Below are 14,774 nucleotides of genomic sequence, written 5' to 3'. Positions count from 1 at the left end.
AGCCATGTATGGAAGTGAAACATGGACGATAAATAATTTGGACAAGAAGAGAATAGGAGCTTTCGAAATGTGGTGCTACAGAAGAATGCTGAAGATTAGATGGGTAGATCACATAACTAATGAAGTATTGAATAGGATTGGGGAGAAGAGAAGTTTGTGGCACAACTTGACTAGAAGAAGGGATCGGTTGGTAGGACATGTTCTGAGGCATCAAGGGATCACCAATTTAGTACTGGAGGGCAGCTTGGAGGGTAAAAATCGTAGAGGGAGACCAAGAGATGAGTACACTAAGCAGATTCAAAAGGATGTTGGTTGCAGTAGGTTCTGGGAGATGAAGAAGCTTGCACAGGACAGTGTAGCATGGGGAACTACATCAAACCAGTCTCAGTACTGAAGACCACAACAACAAGAACAAAGAAGAATCCAATTTCGTATAGACATGAGCAGCGACCTGTAAATCCAGCCAACCTCCTTCCACACTTCGAGATACTACTGCGCGTCTATGCTCTGTGTGCCGTTAGTGTGGACATGCGTTTGAGGTGGAGTCGTTCGTACCTCTGTACGTGTCACCCTTCAGTGTGCATGGGAGTGTATATAATGTCAGGCACAGTATGCGACGTAAGTCAGACCGAGTCAACGCAAATATCGGAGTGAGTTTGTTTGCTGCGTAATTCTAGACGCCGACCTGTGTGGTCATGCTAGCGGTAATGCTCTGGGTGGTTATAATTAAAGTGTAGCTTTTCACAGAGGTCCAGTGTCGGCTGTAATTATCGTATGACAGCGAAACTTTGTAGATATTCTAAAGCGTTAATGAGGAGCCGATTTACGCTAGGAAAAAAATTAGTTCCAATTTTTGCCACTAGGTGCAAATCCGGTGCTATGAATGCAAGAGCCGGCCGGATTTGTCCGAGCGGTTCTAGGTGCTACAGTCTGGAAACGCGTGACCGCAACGGTCGCAGGTTCGAATCCTGCCTCGGGCATGGATGTGTGTGATGTCCTTAGGTTACTTAGGTATAAGTAGTTCTAAGTTCTAGGGGATTGATGACCTCAGATGTTAAGTCCCATAGTGCTCAGAGCCATTTGAACCATTTTTTTGAATGCAAGAATGGCGTATAGAAATGTTTCCACATATAACGGAGTAGGAATGGGACGTGGGAAGAAAAGGTCAAACAAGTGAGAAAGATATTGTGGTGTCACCACCAGACACCACACTTGCTAGGTGGTAGCCTTTAAATCGGCCGCGGTCCATTAGTATACGCCGGACCCGCGTGTCGCCACTGTCAGTGACAGCAGACCGAGCGCCACCACACGGCAGGTCTAGAGAGACGTACTAGCACTCGCCCCAGTTGTACAGCCGACGTTCATAGCAAAGGTTCACTGACGACTACGCTCTCATTTGCCGAGACGATAGTTAGCATAGCCTTCAGCTACATTTGCTACGACCTAGCAAGGCGCCGTATTCAATTGATATTTATTATGTGAAGCATGTATCATCAAGAGAGATATTCTACAATTGTGGATTAAAGTTAAGTATTATATCAACTACTTACTTTATTTGCAATTCTCAAGATATTGTCCTGTTCCAGACCTCACGCCAGTCAGCGTGTAATTAAACGCGTGCATTTCGGCCTCCTCTAGAAGAACAGTGTTGGCTCTTCTGCCAACACTACAGATATAACATTGATTCTATTATTCTCTGCCGCGTAAACAATTTGTTCAATATAAGCACCAGAGACGTCGACGAGATGCTGCATCCGTAAAATGACGTGATCAACTATCGTTCGCAGCACTTCCGGTGGAATCTGGGCCAAGTGTTCCTGCATATTGGCCTTCAGATCAGGTAGAGACCGAACGTATCCCTGGCAAGCGCGTTTTTTTTTTAGATATCCCTTGAGCCAAAAGTCACATGGATTCAGATCAGACGATTTTACTGACCATGCATCTGGAAAACCTCTGGAGATAAGACGTTGGTAGGAAGCAGAGCTTTCATTCTGCGAGCGAGATGAGGTGTTGCCCCATCTTACAAGAAAATAGTGGCGGGATTTTCTGTTGCAGCGCACAATTCAACACGTCACAGAAAGCAAAGTTGCACATAAACAGACCACACTCTACCAACGCTGGATGCGCACTGAGTGTAGGAAACTTACGACACAAAGATGGCGGTTGTAGTCCACCGCCGTGATAGACCAAAACGTCTGTCACTTTATCGATAGCCCTCGTATTTAGTGCATCACTTTTGACCTACTCTCTTGGTATATTATACTGAGCTACATTTAGTTACTGTAAATTTGAACAGTTCAGAATCAACGTACAAAATCAGTTTGGAATGAAAAGAGTTTACAGCTTAACAGAGAAAACATGTATAGAACAAAGAGGAAAACTACTAAGTAAATCAAAAGAAAGGGAGTACAATAATGCCTAATCAACATATCCAATTGTTTTCCTACCACCGATTTACTGTGGTTTTGAAACCTCCCTGTTCTTATCTATTCATAGACAATTGACTGTGGCCCGCATCTCGTGGTCGTGCGGTAGCGTTCTCGCTTCCCACGCCCGGGTTCCCGGGTTCGATTCCCGGCGGGGTCAGGGATTTTCTCTGCCTCGTGATGGCTGGGTGTTGTGTGCTGTCCTTAGGTTAGTTAGGTTTAAGTAGTTCTAAGTTCTAGGGGACTTATGACCACAGCAGTTGAGTCCCATAGTGCTCAGAGCCATTTGAACCATTTGAACAATTGACTGCAGAAGTCCTCAGAAACAACAGGTGTTGCACAGTTAACTAAGATACATTGATAATATGGTCTTCTCACAAATATTGATCCAGACATTTTAAATATAGCTTTTTTAATGTTACATCCTGCCTTGAGATCGCATTCACATTGTGTTCCTCTGACGCTGTCGTCGTGAGGCTGTATTCCCTAGTCACTTGTGTAAGTGTGACGTTCGTGGTGATCGGTGAGGTGCAGCAGCAGCTATTCTGGCATTACAGTCAATTGCAGTGGCTCATTACACATCATTAGGAAGCATTGCAGAACAATTGACTTATTCCGTGTACAAGTGGTTCGAAGTTTTCTACTCTAAATTGAGTTTCTAATGAACAATTCAGATTCACGAAGTTTCTTGTAGACTGACGTTCCGTATGCGTCGTGCTGTGTTTGGTCAGTGATTGTGTGCTCGGAAGTGCTGTGTTTCCCTCATTCATATGTTCCTCTACGTCGCCTTTTAACTCTAAGTAAATTACACTACCGCCCATTAAAACTGCAACAGCCCGAAGACGGCATGCAGCAAACGTCAGAATGGATTGCTTGGATATTCAAATGATTAACATTTCTGAGCAATCGCACAAAGCAGGTAGGAGTAACACCTTCTGCATTCTGTGTATCAGGAAAGGTTATCTAGCGTGTTTCTCATTCACAAATCACATCTGTTTGTTCCTTGTTTGTAAGAACATAGTGTTATCTCCCGTGCACGAAGGAGAAAAGGCTACCAGACGTGTCGAAATTCGACAGCAGCAGAATCGTGGGGTGTGTAAACTGGGGTTTCTCGGTCCGCAGCATCGCTGCTAGTCACGCGAATACGGAAACGACGCGTTATGAAGGGCCACACACACTCAACACCGTGCAGCATCTCAACGGCCCCAAGCGACTGGCGCCTGAGAGAATAGACACATTGTTCGCTTGGCACGCAGGATTGTTCAGCCACGTCATATACAGTGCGTCCGTAATTAAAGTTCCAGTTTCAAAACGCTAATCCTCATACTGACGTCAAATTTGAACGGCATATTACTGACGCAGGGGGAAACGACATGAAAAAAACAAAAGACAGAGAGAGAGAGAGAGAGAGAGAGAGAAAATTACCAATACTGACAGATGGCGGTGAAGCGTCTTAACGTAAATGGGGTAGGCTACATACGACAGATAAATCGCAATACAACGGCTATGGTGTGAGTTGCGAATTACACCGTTCGTGTGAGTGTTAAAGTTCGGCAGCCCACAGTTGTGGCGCTGTTAGTAAGGTAAGCCCCTCCACCGCGGATGGGGGAAAACCGGTTTTTAATCATCCTGACACCAAAAACCGCATAAAAAGCAAAATCACATAGGTTTCTAATTGTAGTGAGATAGGCGCAAGAAAAACGCAATATGCTGTCCACCGTTTTGTGCCCGAAGTTGAAATCGAGAAACAGTATGTTCCACAACAGATCAGAGTGTCTCAGGGGCCGCGTTCAGAATGAGTTGTGCAATGCGTACCTTCAGTTCAGCTACGTTCCTAGTTGGAGCACGTAACAAAACTTCTTTCAGATAAACCCACAGCCAGAAGCCACATGGATTGAGGTCAAGTGATCTGGACGGCCAGACCGTAGGAAAATGATGACTGATAATTCTGTCGTTTCCAAAATGCTTCTGCAGCGGCAGCTTCACTGCCTGTGCAATGCGTGGAGCAGCGCCATCTTTCTATAAATGATTCTGATTACACATCCGCGCTGTTGAAGGGCTGGAATGAAGGTGGTACGCAAAAGGCTCTCATAGTGTTTACCAGTGACGGGAAAGATAACAGGACCCGCAGGCTCATCTCCTCGAAAAAAATATGGTCCTACGATAAACGATGCAGTCAACCTGCGCCACACAATCACCTTTGCAGAATGGATGGTATCGGTTGAAGTGTGTGCTGATTTTCCGTTGGCCACATTCTGTAATTTACCTATTGACAGGTCCTTGGAGATGGAAACGGACTTCGTTTATCGACAGAATGTTGCATGGGCATTCATTGTCCGCTTTCATGCAAGCAAGATATCCCAGGAGCGAACGTTTGTCTTTCTGGCAGGTCAGTAGGAAGCAACTCCTGAACAAGGGTGATTTTGTATGAATTATAATGCAAGATGTTTCGTAGGACTTTATGCACCATGTTCGCAAGTATGTCCAACGTGCGGCCAGTTGTCCGTGCACTGCATATTTGCATACCACAGCTCAATCCCTCCTGCAATGCTGTGGCCACATCTTCGACAGACATCAGATCAACTGCTTTCCTCCCTCCGCCACACTGCATCTCAAAAGAACGTGTCTTTCCGAATTTCGTAATCATTTTCTCCACACCCTTAGCAGACATCAGACCAATGCCTTTTGTCACACCCGTCCGGAACTTCTGCAGAGCTACTGATTTCACAAGAGCCCGCACACGTTCGACGATTCTGTCGGTTTTTCAAGTTGAAAGTCTCCGTGAGCGATGATCATCTTCAACGTGTTCTCGGTCTTCCAAAAATGATTTGTGCCAGCTGAAAACTTGTGCTCTTGTTAGGGAATGTTCTCCATAGGCCTGTTTCAACTTTTGAAAGGTCACAATCGTGGATTCCCTAAGTTCAACACAAAATCTGATAGCACAACGTTGTTCTGAATTCCGCTGTTCCATTTTCGTAACGCTCAACAAAACACAACTTCACTGATGACGCTCTCAAAAATCACGTGATGGCTATCTGGAGGTGAAACTCGGACTGAGCATATGGAAGCGATGAACACAATGGTCTATACAAGTACGACAACACAATGTTGCCAGATTGCTCGCAGTGTTGTCGGACTTATTACTTTTCTCACACACCTCGTAACTTTATACAGCCACAGTAATTTGCCGAATACTCACAACTGTCTTGGAATATTAGAGCATCACTTGATGTTCTCCTTTACAAAACTCTTCTCGTGACGTACAAATGACAGTGTATTTCTATGACGTGAGGCACTCTTGTGTCTTAACTAGCCGATGTTTTCTACTTGATCGGAGGTCAACTGGGCAGAGTCTTCATGCCTTCTTTGGACGATACTACAGAGCCAGTATCTATTACACCACTGGCCATTAAAATTGCTACACCACGAAGATGACGTGCTACAGACGCGAAATTTAACATACAGGAAGAAGATGCTGTGGTATGCAAATGATTAGCTTTTCAGAGCATTCCCACAAGGTTGGCGCCGGTGGCGACACGTACAACGTGCTGACTTGAGGAAAGTTTCCAACCGATTTCTCATACACAAACAGCAGTTGACCGGCGGTGCCTGGTGAAACGTTGTTGAGATGCCTCGTTTAAGGAGGAGAAATGCGTACCATCACGTTTCCGACTTTGATAAAGGTCTGATTGTAGCCTATCGCGATAGCGGTTTATCGTATCGCGACATTGCTGCTCGCGTTGGTCGAGATCTAATGACTGTTAGCAGAATATGACTCGGTGGGTTCAGGAGGGTAATACGGAACGCCCTGCTGGATCCCAACGGCCTCGTATCACGAGCAGTCGAGATGACAGGCATCTTATCCGCATGGCCATAACGGATCGTGCATCAACGTCTCGATCCCTGAGCCAACAGATGGGGACGTTTGCAAGACAAAAACCATCTGCACGAATAGTTCGACGACGTTTGCAGCAGCATGGACCATCAGCTCGGAGACCATGGCTGCGGTTACCCTTGACGCTGCATCGCAGACAGGAGAGCCTGCGATGGTGTACTCAACGACGAACCTGGGTGCACGAATGGCAAAACGTGATTTTTTCGGATGAATCCAGGTTCTGTTTATAGCATCATGATGGCCGCATCCGTGTTTGCCAATATCGCGTTGAACGCACATTGGAAGTGTGTATTCGTCATCGCCATACTGGCGTATCATTCGGCGTGATGGTATGGGCTGCCATTGGTTACACGTCTCGGTCACCTCTTGTTCGTATTGATGGCACTTTGAACAGTGGACGTCACATTTCAGATGTGTTACGACCCGTGGCTCTACCCTTCATTCGATTACTGCGAAACCCTACATTTCAGCAGGATAATGCACAACCGCATGTTGCAGGTCCTGTACGGGCCTTTCTGGATACAGAAAAAGTTTGACTGCTGCCCTGGCCAGCACATTGTCCAGACCTCTCACCAACTGAAAACATCTGGTCAATGGCGGCCGAGCAACTGGATCGTCACAATACGCCTGTCACTACTCTTGATGATCTGTGGTATCGTGTTGAAGCTGCATGGGCAGCTGTACCTGTACACGCCATCCAAGCTCTCAATGCCCAGGCGTATCAACGACGTTATTACGGCCAGAGGTGGTTGTTCTGGGTACTGATTTCTTAGGATCTATGCACCCAAATTGCGTGAAAATGTAATCCCATGTCAGTTCTGTTGTGACTTAGCACGACAGCCAAGTCACAACGAGAGGAAGCGGAAAGGCACGCGCTTAAACTCACGCAGACTGGCGTGAGGTCTGAAACAGGATACGTAATGAATGCTATAAAGAAAAGTACGTAGCTTCTGGAATACTTAACTTTAATCCACATTTGTAGAACATCGCTCTTGATGATACATTAATAGAATCTCAATATCAATTGAATACGGCGCCTTGCTAGGTCGTAGCAAATGTAGCTGAAGGCTATGCTAACTATCGTCTCGGCAAATGAGAGCGTATTTGTCAGTGAACCATTCCTTGCAAAGTCGGCTGTACAACTGGGGCGAGTGCCAGTACGTCTCTCTAGACCTGCCGTGTGGTGGCGCTCGGTCTGCTATCACTGACAGTTTCGACACGCGGGTCGACGTATACTAATGGACCGCGGCCGATTTAAAGGCTACCACCTAGCAAGTGTGGTGTCTGGCGGTGACACCACAAGTTCTAGTATAATATATTTGTCCAATGATTGCCCGTTTATCATCTGCATTTCTTCTTAGTGTAGCAATTTTAATGGCCAGTAGTGTACATTTATGAATTATCTAGATTCTCTGATGAACAAGTAATAAGCCTACTGGGGTGGTTCCAAATACATGAGGAAGCGATATTGGCGCACCTTTCTGTAATCTGTGGCGTGTCACTTTGTGACTGCCGCAGCAGTGTTACTGTGCTCACACGTTGACCGCAAAGCTGGTGACTGCGTTGCAGATGGCGCTGAAGTATATTTGGACTGGGCAGTCTGTCTCAGAGCCAAATGTGGCTAGTTTCTTCAGTAGCTTGTTGATTAATTGTAACAGTACTTTAACGTGTTCGATTAAATTCCTTTCCCCTTAGAGGTACAATCCTAGCTACAGTTAATTACGTTCCCTAACCTGCGTTTCTCTCACATCTCCCCTTGAGTACCAATTACATAATTTTATGACTCTCAATGGTTTGTTCTGTGGACTCCATTCTCTCGCGCATTACAGCATACCGCAAGCTTTCTCTTCTAGAGCAGCCCTGGAGTCCCTTAAACCAACGCTACTATATTATCTCCCTATGAAACGAATGTTTGTGTATTTTTGCCCTGTTCGAAAATTCGGAGGATGAGTTCAATTACTAGAGACAGAAAGATTGGACCACAGACTGACCCTTGAGTGCATACGCCCTTGTCAAGCACCGATTGAGGTAGCGCAGTAGTTAGGACCCTGACCTAGCATTTTCGAAGTAGTGTAACTATATCTCCATCTGGTAATCCAGGTACAGATTTTCCGTTGTCTTTCTAAATCACTAAAATGGATGGTTCTTTCAGAAAGACCAGGTCTGATTTTTTGCGCCATTCTTGTACAATGCATATTCGTGTGCCACTTTTACGGACTTATATACGATGCTAAATGATTCCTCATCAGCTGTCAGCCATTGCAGAAAAAAACTAGAGGTTAATACCCAGTCGACGACGAAGTCATTGTGATCGTACTAAACAAGGACGGCGCAGAAATCCGTTCGTGGCCTTATCGAGTGAATCGGCCCGTAAACCACCTAACGTGAAATTTAAGGAAACCACGGAAAATTTAAATTAATATAACCTGATGGGGATTTGAACCTCACTTCTCTCTAATACGAATCCAGTAAGTTAATGACTTCGTCGCCTTGCTCAGTGCAGCTCAGAATAAGAAGTCTCGTGCCCAAATATAACATTTAGCTATCCAATATACATATGTACTGTTCACACGATCACTTTAGTTTTCCTTTGGTTTATGTACAGATTACAGCCATCACCTAGCATACGTTCTATTTAATTAAGTACACAAGTAAATTTTTCTTAATTATAGGCGACCATGATATCTTATTAGCGACTAGTATGATGCCATTTTCTGTGACAACCAATCCCAACGTCGAAAAAGCGCTTCAATTTCCTCAGTGGCTCACCAGTTTGTAACTTAAACAGCAGTGATAACAATGAGCAACTCTGCCTTAACCTATCTTGAGTTTGACCTATTGCACCAGTCCGTTACAGAAGCACTCATATTTAAGTATTATTTAAATAATGAAAAACTGCACCAGTTACTTATTTTTTCGCGCTTAGCTCAAAGTATTTCGAAAATTTATTCTCATTTTCAAACACATTTCTTTACATGAATACTTTGGTGATGTTTGCATGTGTGATCCCTCTCTTTCTTTCATTATAGATGTCTTTTTGAGGTTACACTGCAATCGGAAACTCGGACAAATTAAACCCTGTAGTGTTTTTATATGCTAATGTTAGAAATAGTGTTTTTGTTTATCTTCTTACAGGTATTGTGCCTCCTCCATTACACAGAATGTCACACATGCACGTCAATCATCACTTACATTGTCTGGTTTAGTAATCAATACAAGCTACAAAGATATTACAACACTATGGTTTCACAAAGAGTTTATACACTGTCAGAAATGTTACAGTGTTTTAGGATTACATTGTACACATAAAGCTGTCAACTATAAAATTTATTTCTGCTACAATTGACAACTGAATTATCGATTGAGAAACGTAAACAGTTATGACAGTTTCAGCAGTTATCATATTCACTGTCTAGTTTGACACTGAGAACTGCACATGCAAACATCACCAAAATTATTCATGTAAACAAATGCAGCTGAAAATTAGAGTAAATTCTGGAAACGCGTTGTGCTAAGCATAAAAAATAAGTAATTGGTGCAGTTTTTCATTATTTAAATCATGAATGACAATGCTGCAGGCTTTTCTAAAACAATGGCCGGCCGGGGTGGCCGAGCGGTTCTAGGCGCTACAGTCTGGAACCGCGCGACCGCTACGGTCGCAGATTCAAATCCTGCCTGGGGCATGGATGTGTGTGATGTCCTTAGGTTGGTTAGGTTTAAGCAGTTCTAAGTTCTAGGGGACTAATGACCTCAGAAGTTAAGTCCCATAGTGCTCAGAGCCATTTTTTCTAAAACAATGAATACGATGAACGAAATTACGCTACATTTTAGTAACTTCGGTTGACATTACAACGCCTAAAACTGAAAAGTATTTTATTTCATCTTTTCACAAGCCTACTCAAAATCTATGAATACAATGAGTGTTTCCTTCTAGTGGACGGTGGAAAGAAAGAATTTCAGGGATAGACTTAAATAGGAATACATTGTCCGTCCAGAAAGTCACGAGACTGATTTTAGTCCTGTAATATAAGCGACGTCAACGCGATAAGTACGGTGGCTGCTACAACTAACAACTGTAAGCAACAGATGTGCATTCGACCATAAAATTGTGCGCAGGCTGTGTTAAGTAGTGGACGTGTGGCCGTAGTGTGTCAACAATGTTGTGCAACAAATCTCAATAACGCAACACCTCTAAATGAAGTGTTCAAGACACTCTCCAGAACGTTTTGAAGCAGAGAAAAGTGTGTACAAAGTTTGTTCCGCACATCATGTCTCTTGAAAAGAAACGACGACACATGAACGCTTACCGTGAATTGATTGAAATGCAAAATGCGAACAGTTTTTTTCTGGAAAAGATGACAAGGCTCGGCGTCATCAACACGAACCAACCGCAAAACTACAAAGAGCGGGCTAGGTCTCTGATGGGTCGCAAAGACTACAGGAGGCGCGGAAGTGTCGTACGAATTGAACATCACAGAGCTCTTTTCTGGAAGTTTCAGTTAGTTCTATCAGCATTCTATGCGTCATACTCAAGTGGAGGGGGGTTGGGGTGTGGAGTGGGAGGAGGTGGGACGGAGGCTATGTGGGACTCCTGAAGCATTAAAACCACTATTTTAATTTTTCTCTGATTTTTTTTTTATTAATCCAGTCTAGAAATTATTTTGGACTGAGGGGGTAAATAAGGCAAGTTGCTGATGATGTAGGATGGAACCGATGAAATGGATGTATGGCAAGTGACATGACTGGAGAACTACGGCAAACCAGCTTTAAGATGAATGATACTGCTTAAAAATCGCGGATTAAATAAATAGTACAGGTCATAAGATGGAGCCTTGTGGGAAGTCGCATGTAAGACATACAGCTGGTATGGATATCTTGTGTGCACCAGGAATGGAGAACTGCATAGGAGCAACCTTAGGATAAATTATTGATAGTTATAACAAGCCTTACTTCAGAGAAAAAAATATATGGGTGCTAAGATGGAACCTTGTGGGACATGTCACATCTGATGAAGACATACAGCTGAAATGAATAACTGGGAAGTGACAGGTCTGGAAAACTGCATCGAGCCAGTCTTAGCGTAGTGACTGATATTGATGGAAGTTCACTAATTTATAGAAGAAAAAGTACAGACGCTAAGATGGAACCTGGTGAGGCATCTAGTGTAAGACAAATAGCACACAGGGTTTCAGTGGCAGGTGTATCGCCACTTTGCCCGAGTATCTCTGGCTACGGGTGCGAACTCACGTGCAGCTCCTGGAGCTTGCGCATACAGAGCGCGATATCGGCCTGGCTGACCAGGAAGAACTTGGCGACGTCCCAGGCGGAGGCGAGGCGGCGCGCGTTGGCGAGCGCCCAGAGGCGCGTCGTGTGCACCGAGTGGTCCAGCCGGTGCAGCACGGGGATCTGCTCCACCAGCGGCAGCTCCTCGACGGGCGCGCCCATCGCCCACTCGGCGTTGCTCTCGCACTCGTTGCTCAGCGCCACCAGCCCGTGCAGCATGTCCGAGTACATCTGGCCCGTGTGCGTGCCCTGCGGCTGCCGACAAACAGGGAACGTCTGTAAAAACATAGCGCACACTATCTGTATATAAACCAGGTCACATAGCGTAATGTGCAGCACGCCAGCGTGTGGGACAGGGAGGTGAGCCAAATCCAGATAGCATCTGTGCACTGGATTATGAACCATTCGTCTGGTACACCGACACGCCAGATTGTGGGTTTTAGGCTATTTTGCACTGTAGTTTCGTCAAATGTTGGGACTGTTTCCCAGTCACCACGTCAGAAAAATACGTTGCACAAATAATCAAGCACTCGTAGACGCCACTTGCAGGGGACATAGCGACCATTCTAGTTAATATCCAGAAAAAGAGCCACAGATGGCGTATTATATGCTTTGTTTACTAGTTTAACGACGCAAGCATCTTTATCTGTTCACTGCCCTGGTGGCAACACAGAGGACTGAAGCAGTGGTCGGTATCACCGTCAACACATAGTGGCTTGAGCTGGATCTGCACGTTCTTTTCACACCGATCAGAGTTGACGATGACGAAGAAGAGTGCTTTAAACCTCTCACGCAGTGGTCACCAAACTGCAGCCAAACAAATGTTCGTGAGGTCTGTCGTTCTGAGCCGTATTTTGTAATAATATGCATGTACACTACTGGACATTAAAATTGCTACACCAAGAAGGAATGCTGATGATAAACGGGTATTCATTGGACAAATATATTATACTAGAACCGACATGTGATTACATTTTCACGCAATTTGGGTGCATAGATCCTGAGAAATCAGTACCTAGAACAACCACCTCTGGCCGTAATAACGGCCTTGATACGCCTGGGCATTGAGTCAAACAGAGCTTGGATGGCGTGTACAGATACAGCTGCCCATGCTGCTTCAACACGGTACCACAGTTCATCAAGAGTAGCGATTGGCGTATTGTGACGGTCCAGTTGCTCGGCCACCATTGACCAGACGTTTTCAATTGGTGAGAGATCTGGAGAATATGCTGGCCAGGGCAGCAGTCGAACTTTTTGTATATCCAGAAAGGCCCGTACAGGACCTGCAACATGCGGTCGTGCATTATCTTGCTGAAATGTAGGGTTTCGCAGGGACCGAATGAAGGGTAACACATCGTGGAGCACCACACCAGAACTAATTCTGTGAATAACCTCAAAATCTTTGCCTTTAAATCATCGAAACGAATCTCTGTACGATGTTTCCGACAGAGCATGTTTCCCATATGTTTCTATTAGCAAACGATGGATTTCCGTAGCAGATTTCTTGAAATGAAAGCAGAAGAGTAAAGCTTACCGCAAATTCTGTTTTCTAGGTACAAAAACCCACATCTTCAAGGCACTAAATAGGTATGTTCTTTTCATTCCACTCCAAAGTCACACAGTGATCAGAAACCCTAATGTTCCTGCTGTTAAATAAGTCCCGTCTTGCTTTCTGCCACGTTGCACTATTAAAATTACTGCCCCACTTCGTCAACAGCGAGAATTAATTCCAGGTTCCAATAAGTGTAGTGCACTGACCGGCCAGAACATTATGACCACCGACTGCTATCAATGTAAATCCGTCCAGGTGATAGCAGCGTCACCTGGTGAGGAATGACTGCTAGTCAGACACACGCACGATGCCTGTAGTATTAGTGTGTGCGCTGTCCGTGTGTAGAATGGGGAAGGTGCGCAATCTGAATCTGACTGTGAGCAGATTGTGATGGCCCGGAGGCCCGGCACGAGCATTTATAAAACTGCACGACTTATCGAATGTTCGAGGACTGCTGTGGTGAGTGACTTTATCACCTGGCAAAACCAAGGTGAAACAGACGTCGCGGTTCGGGAGGCCCCTCCTCGTTACACGTTTACGCGTTTCGGACGACGAAGGCTGGGTGCACTGGTAAGATAGGACAGGCTGCCACCTTGGCTGAACTAACATCAGACTTCAATGCTGGGCAGAGAAAAAGTGTGTCTGAACACACACAGAGCACCGAACACTCCTAACGATGGTTCTCCACAGCCGACGACCCATATACGTGCCAATGTTAACTCCACGACGCTGGCAACTACAACTGAAATGAGCACGTGACCATCGGCACTGGACGTTGGCAGAGCGCTGCATGGTCTGATGAATGAATGCCGATACCTCCTTCGACATGCCGATGGGAGGGTACGAATCCGTCGCCTTCCAGAGGAACAACTTCTTGACACCTGTACTGCGGAACGAAGACGAGCTGACAGCAGTTCCATTATGCTCTGGGGCACATTCACGAGGGCATCCATGGCTCCATTGGAACTTGTGCAAGGTACCATCACGGCCAAGAAGAATCGTAGATTAGTTGCAGAGCACGTATACCCCTTCATGAAGATCTTGTTTCATGAAGCCAGCGGCATATTTCGACAAGATAATGCACCATGTCATAGGATCAGGAGTGTGATGGAATGGTTCGAGGAGCAACGTGACTAGTTCCAGTTGGTGTGCTGGCCCCCCACTCGCCAGATCTGAACCTGATCGAACACATCTGAGATGTGGTTGAACATGGCGTCAGAGTCCATCGTCCCCTCCCCCCCCCCCCCCCCCCAACCATCCCGGAATTAACGGAAATTAGGTGAGCTGTGTGTGCAGATGTGGTGCTAACTCCCTCCAGTGACCTACCAAGGGCTCATTGCCTCCATGCCAAGACGCGTCGCCGCTGTTATCCGCGCCAAAGAGGAGGACGTACTGGCTATTAGGCAGGTGGTCATATTGTGGCTGATCAGTGCATAAAAACCTCGCTGCGCGCTGCCTCTTAAATCTAGTTCTGTTTATGGTTGCACAGTACGAGGTGCATTCAAGTTCTAAGGCCTCCGATTTTTTTTTTCTAATTAACTACTCACCCGAAATCGATGAAACTGGCGTTACTTCTCGACGTAATCGCCCTGCAGACGTACACATTTTTCACAACGCT

The 14,774-nt window shown here is 45.4% G+C and overlaps 1 protein-coding gene across 1 annotated transcript in view; it reads right to left on the bottom strand.

The window, feature by feature from the left end:
• LOC126474931 (uncharacterized) overlaps positions 1-14,774 on the bottom strand; it is a 165,833-nt gene that overhangs the window by 49,967 nt on the left and 101,092 nt on the right. Inside the window, exon 9 of the mRNA XM_050102447.1 lies at positions 11,569-11,859. Within this exon, the coding sequence (XP_049958404.1) occupies positions 11,569-11,859 (291 nt within the window). The remainder of the gene's footprint in view (positions 1-11,568; positions 11,860-14,774) is intronic.

The sequence above is a fragment of the Schistocerca serialis genome, chromosome 4, assembly GCF_023864345.2.
Source record: "Schistocerca serialis cubense isolate TAMUIC-IGC-003099 chromosome 4, iqSchSeri2.2, whole genome shotgun sequence".
Classification (NCBI taxonomy): domain Eukaryota; kingdom Metazoa; phylum Arthropoda; class Insecta; order Orthoptera; family Acrididae; genus Schistocerca; species Schistocerca serialis.
Note: the sequence above shows the minus strand (reverse complement) of the source record. Positions and strands in the feature narration are given on the sequence as shown.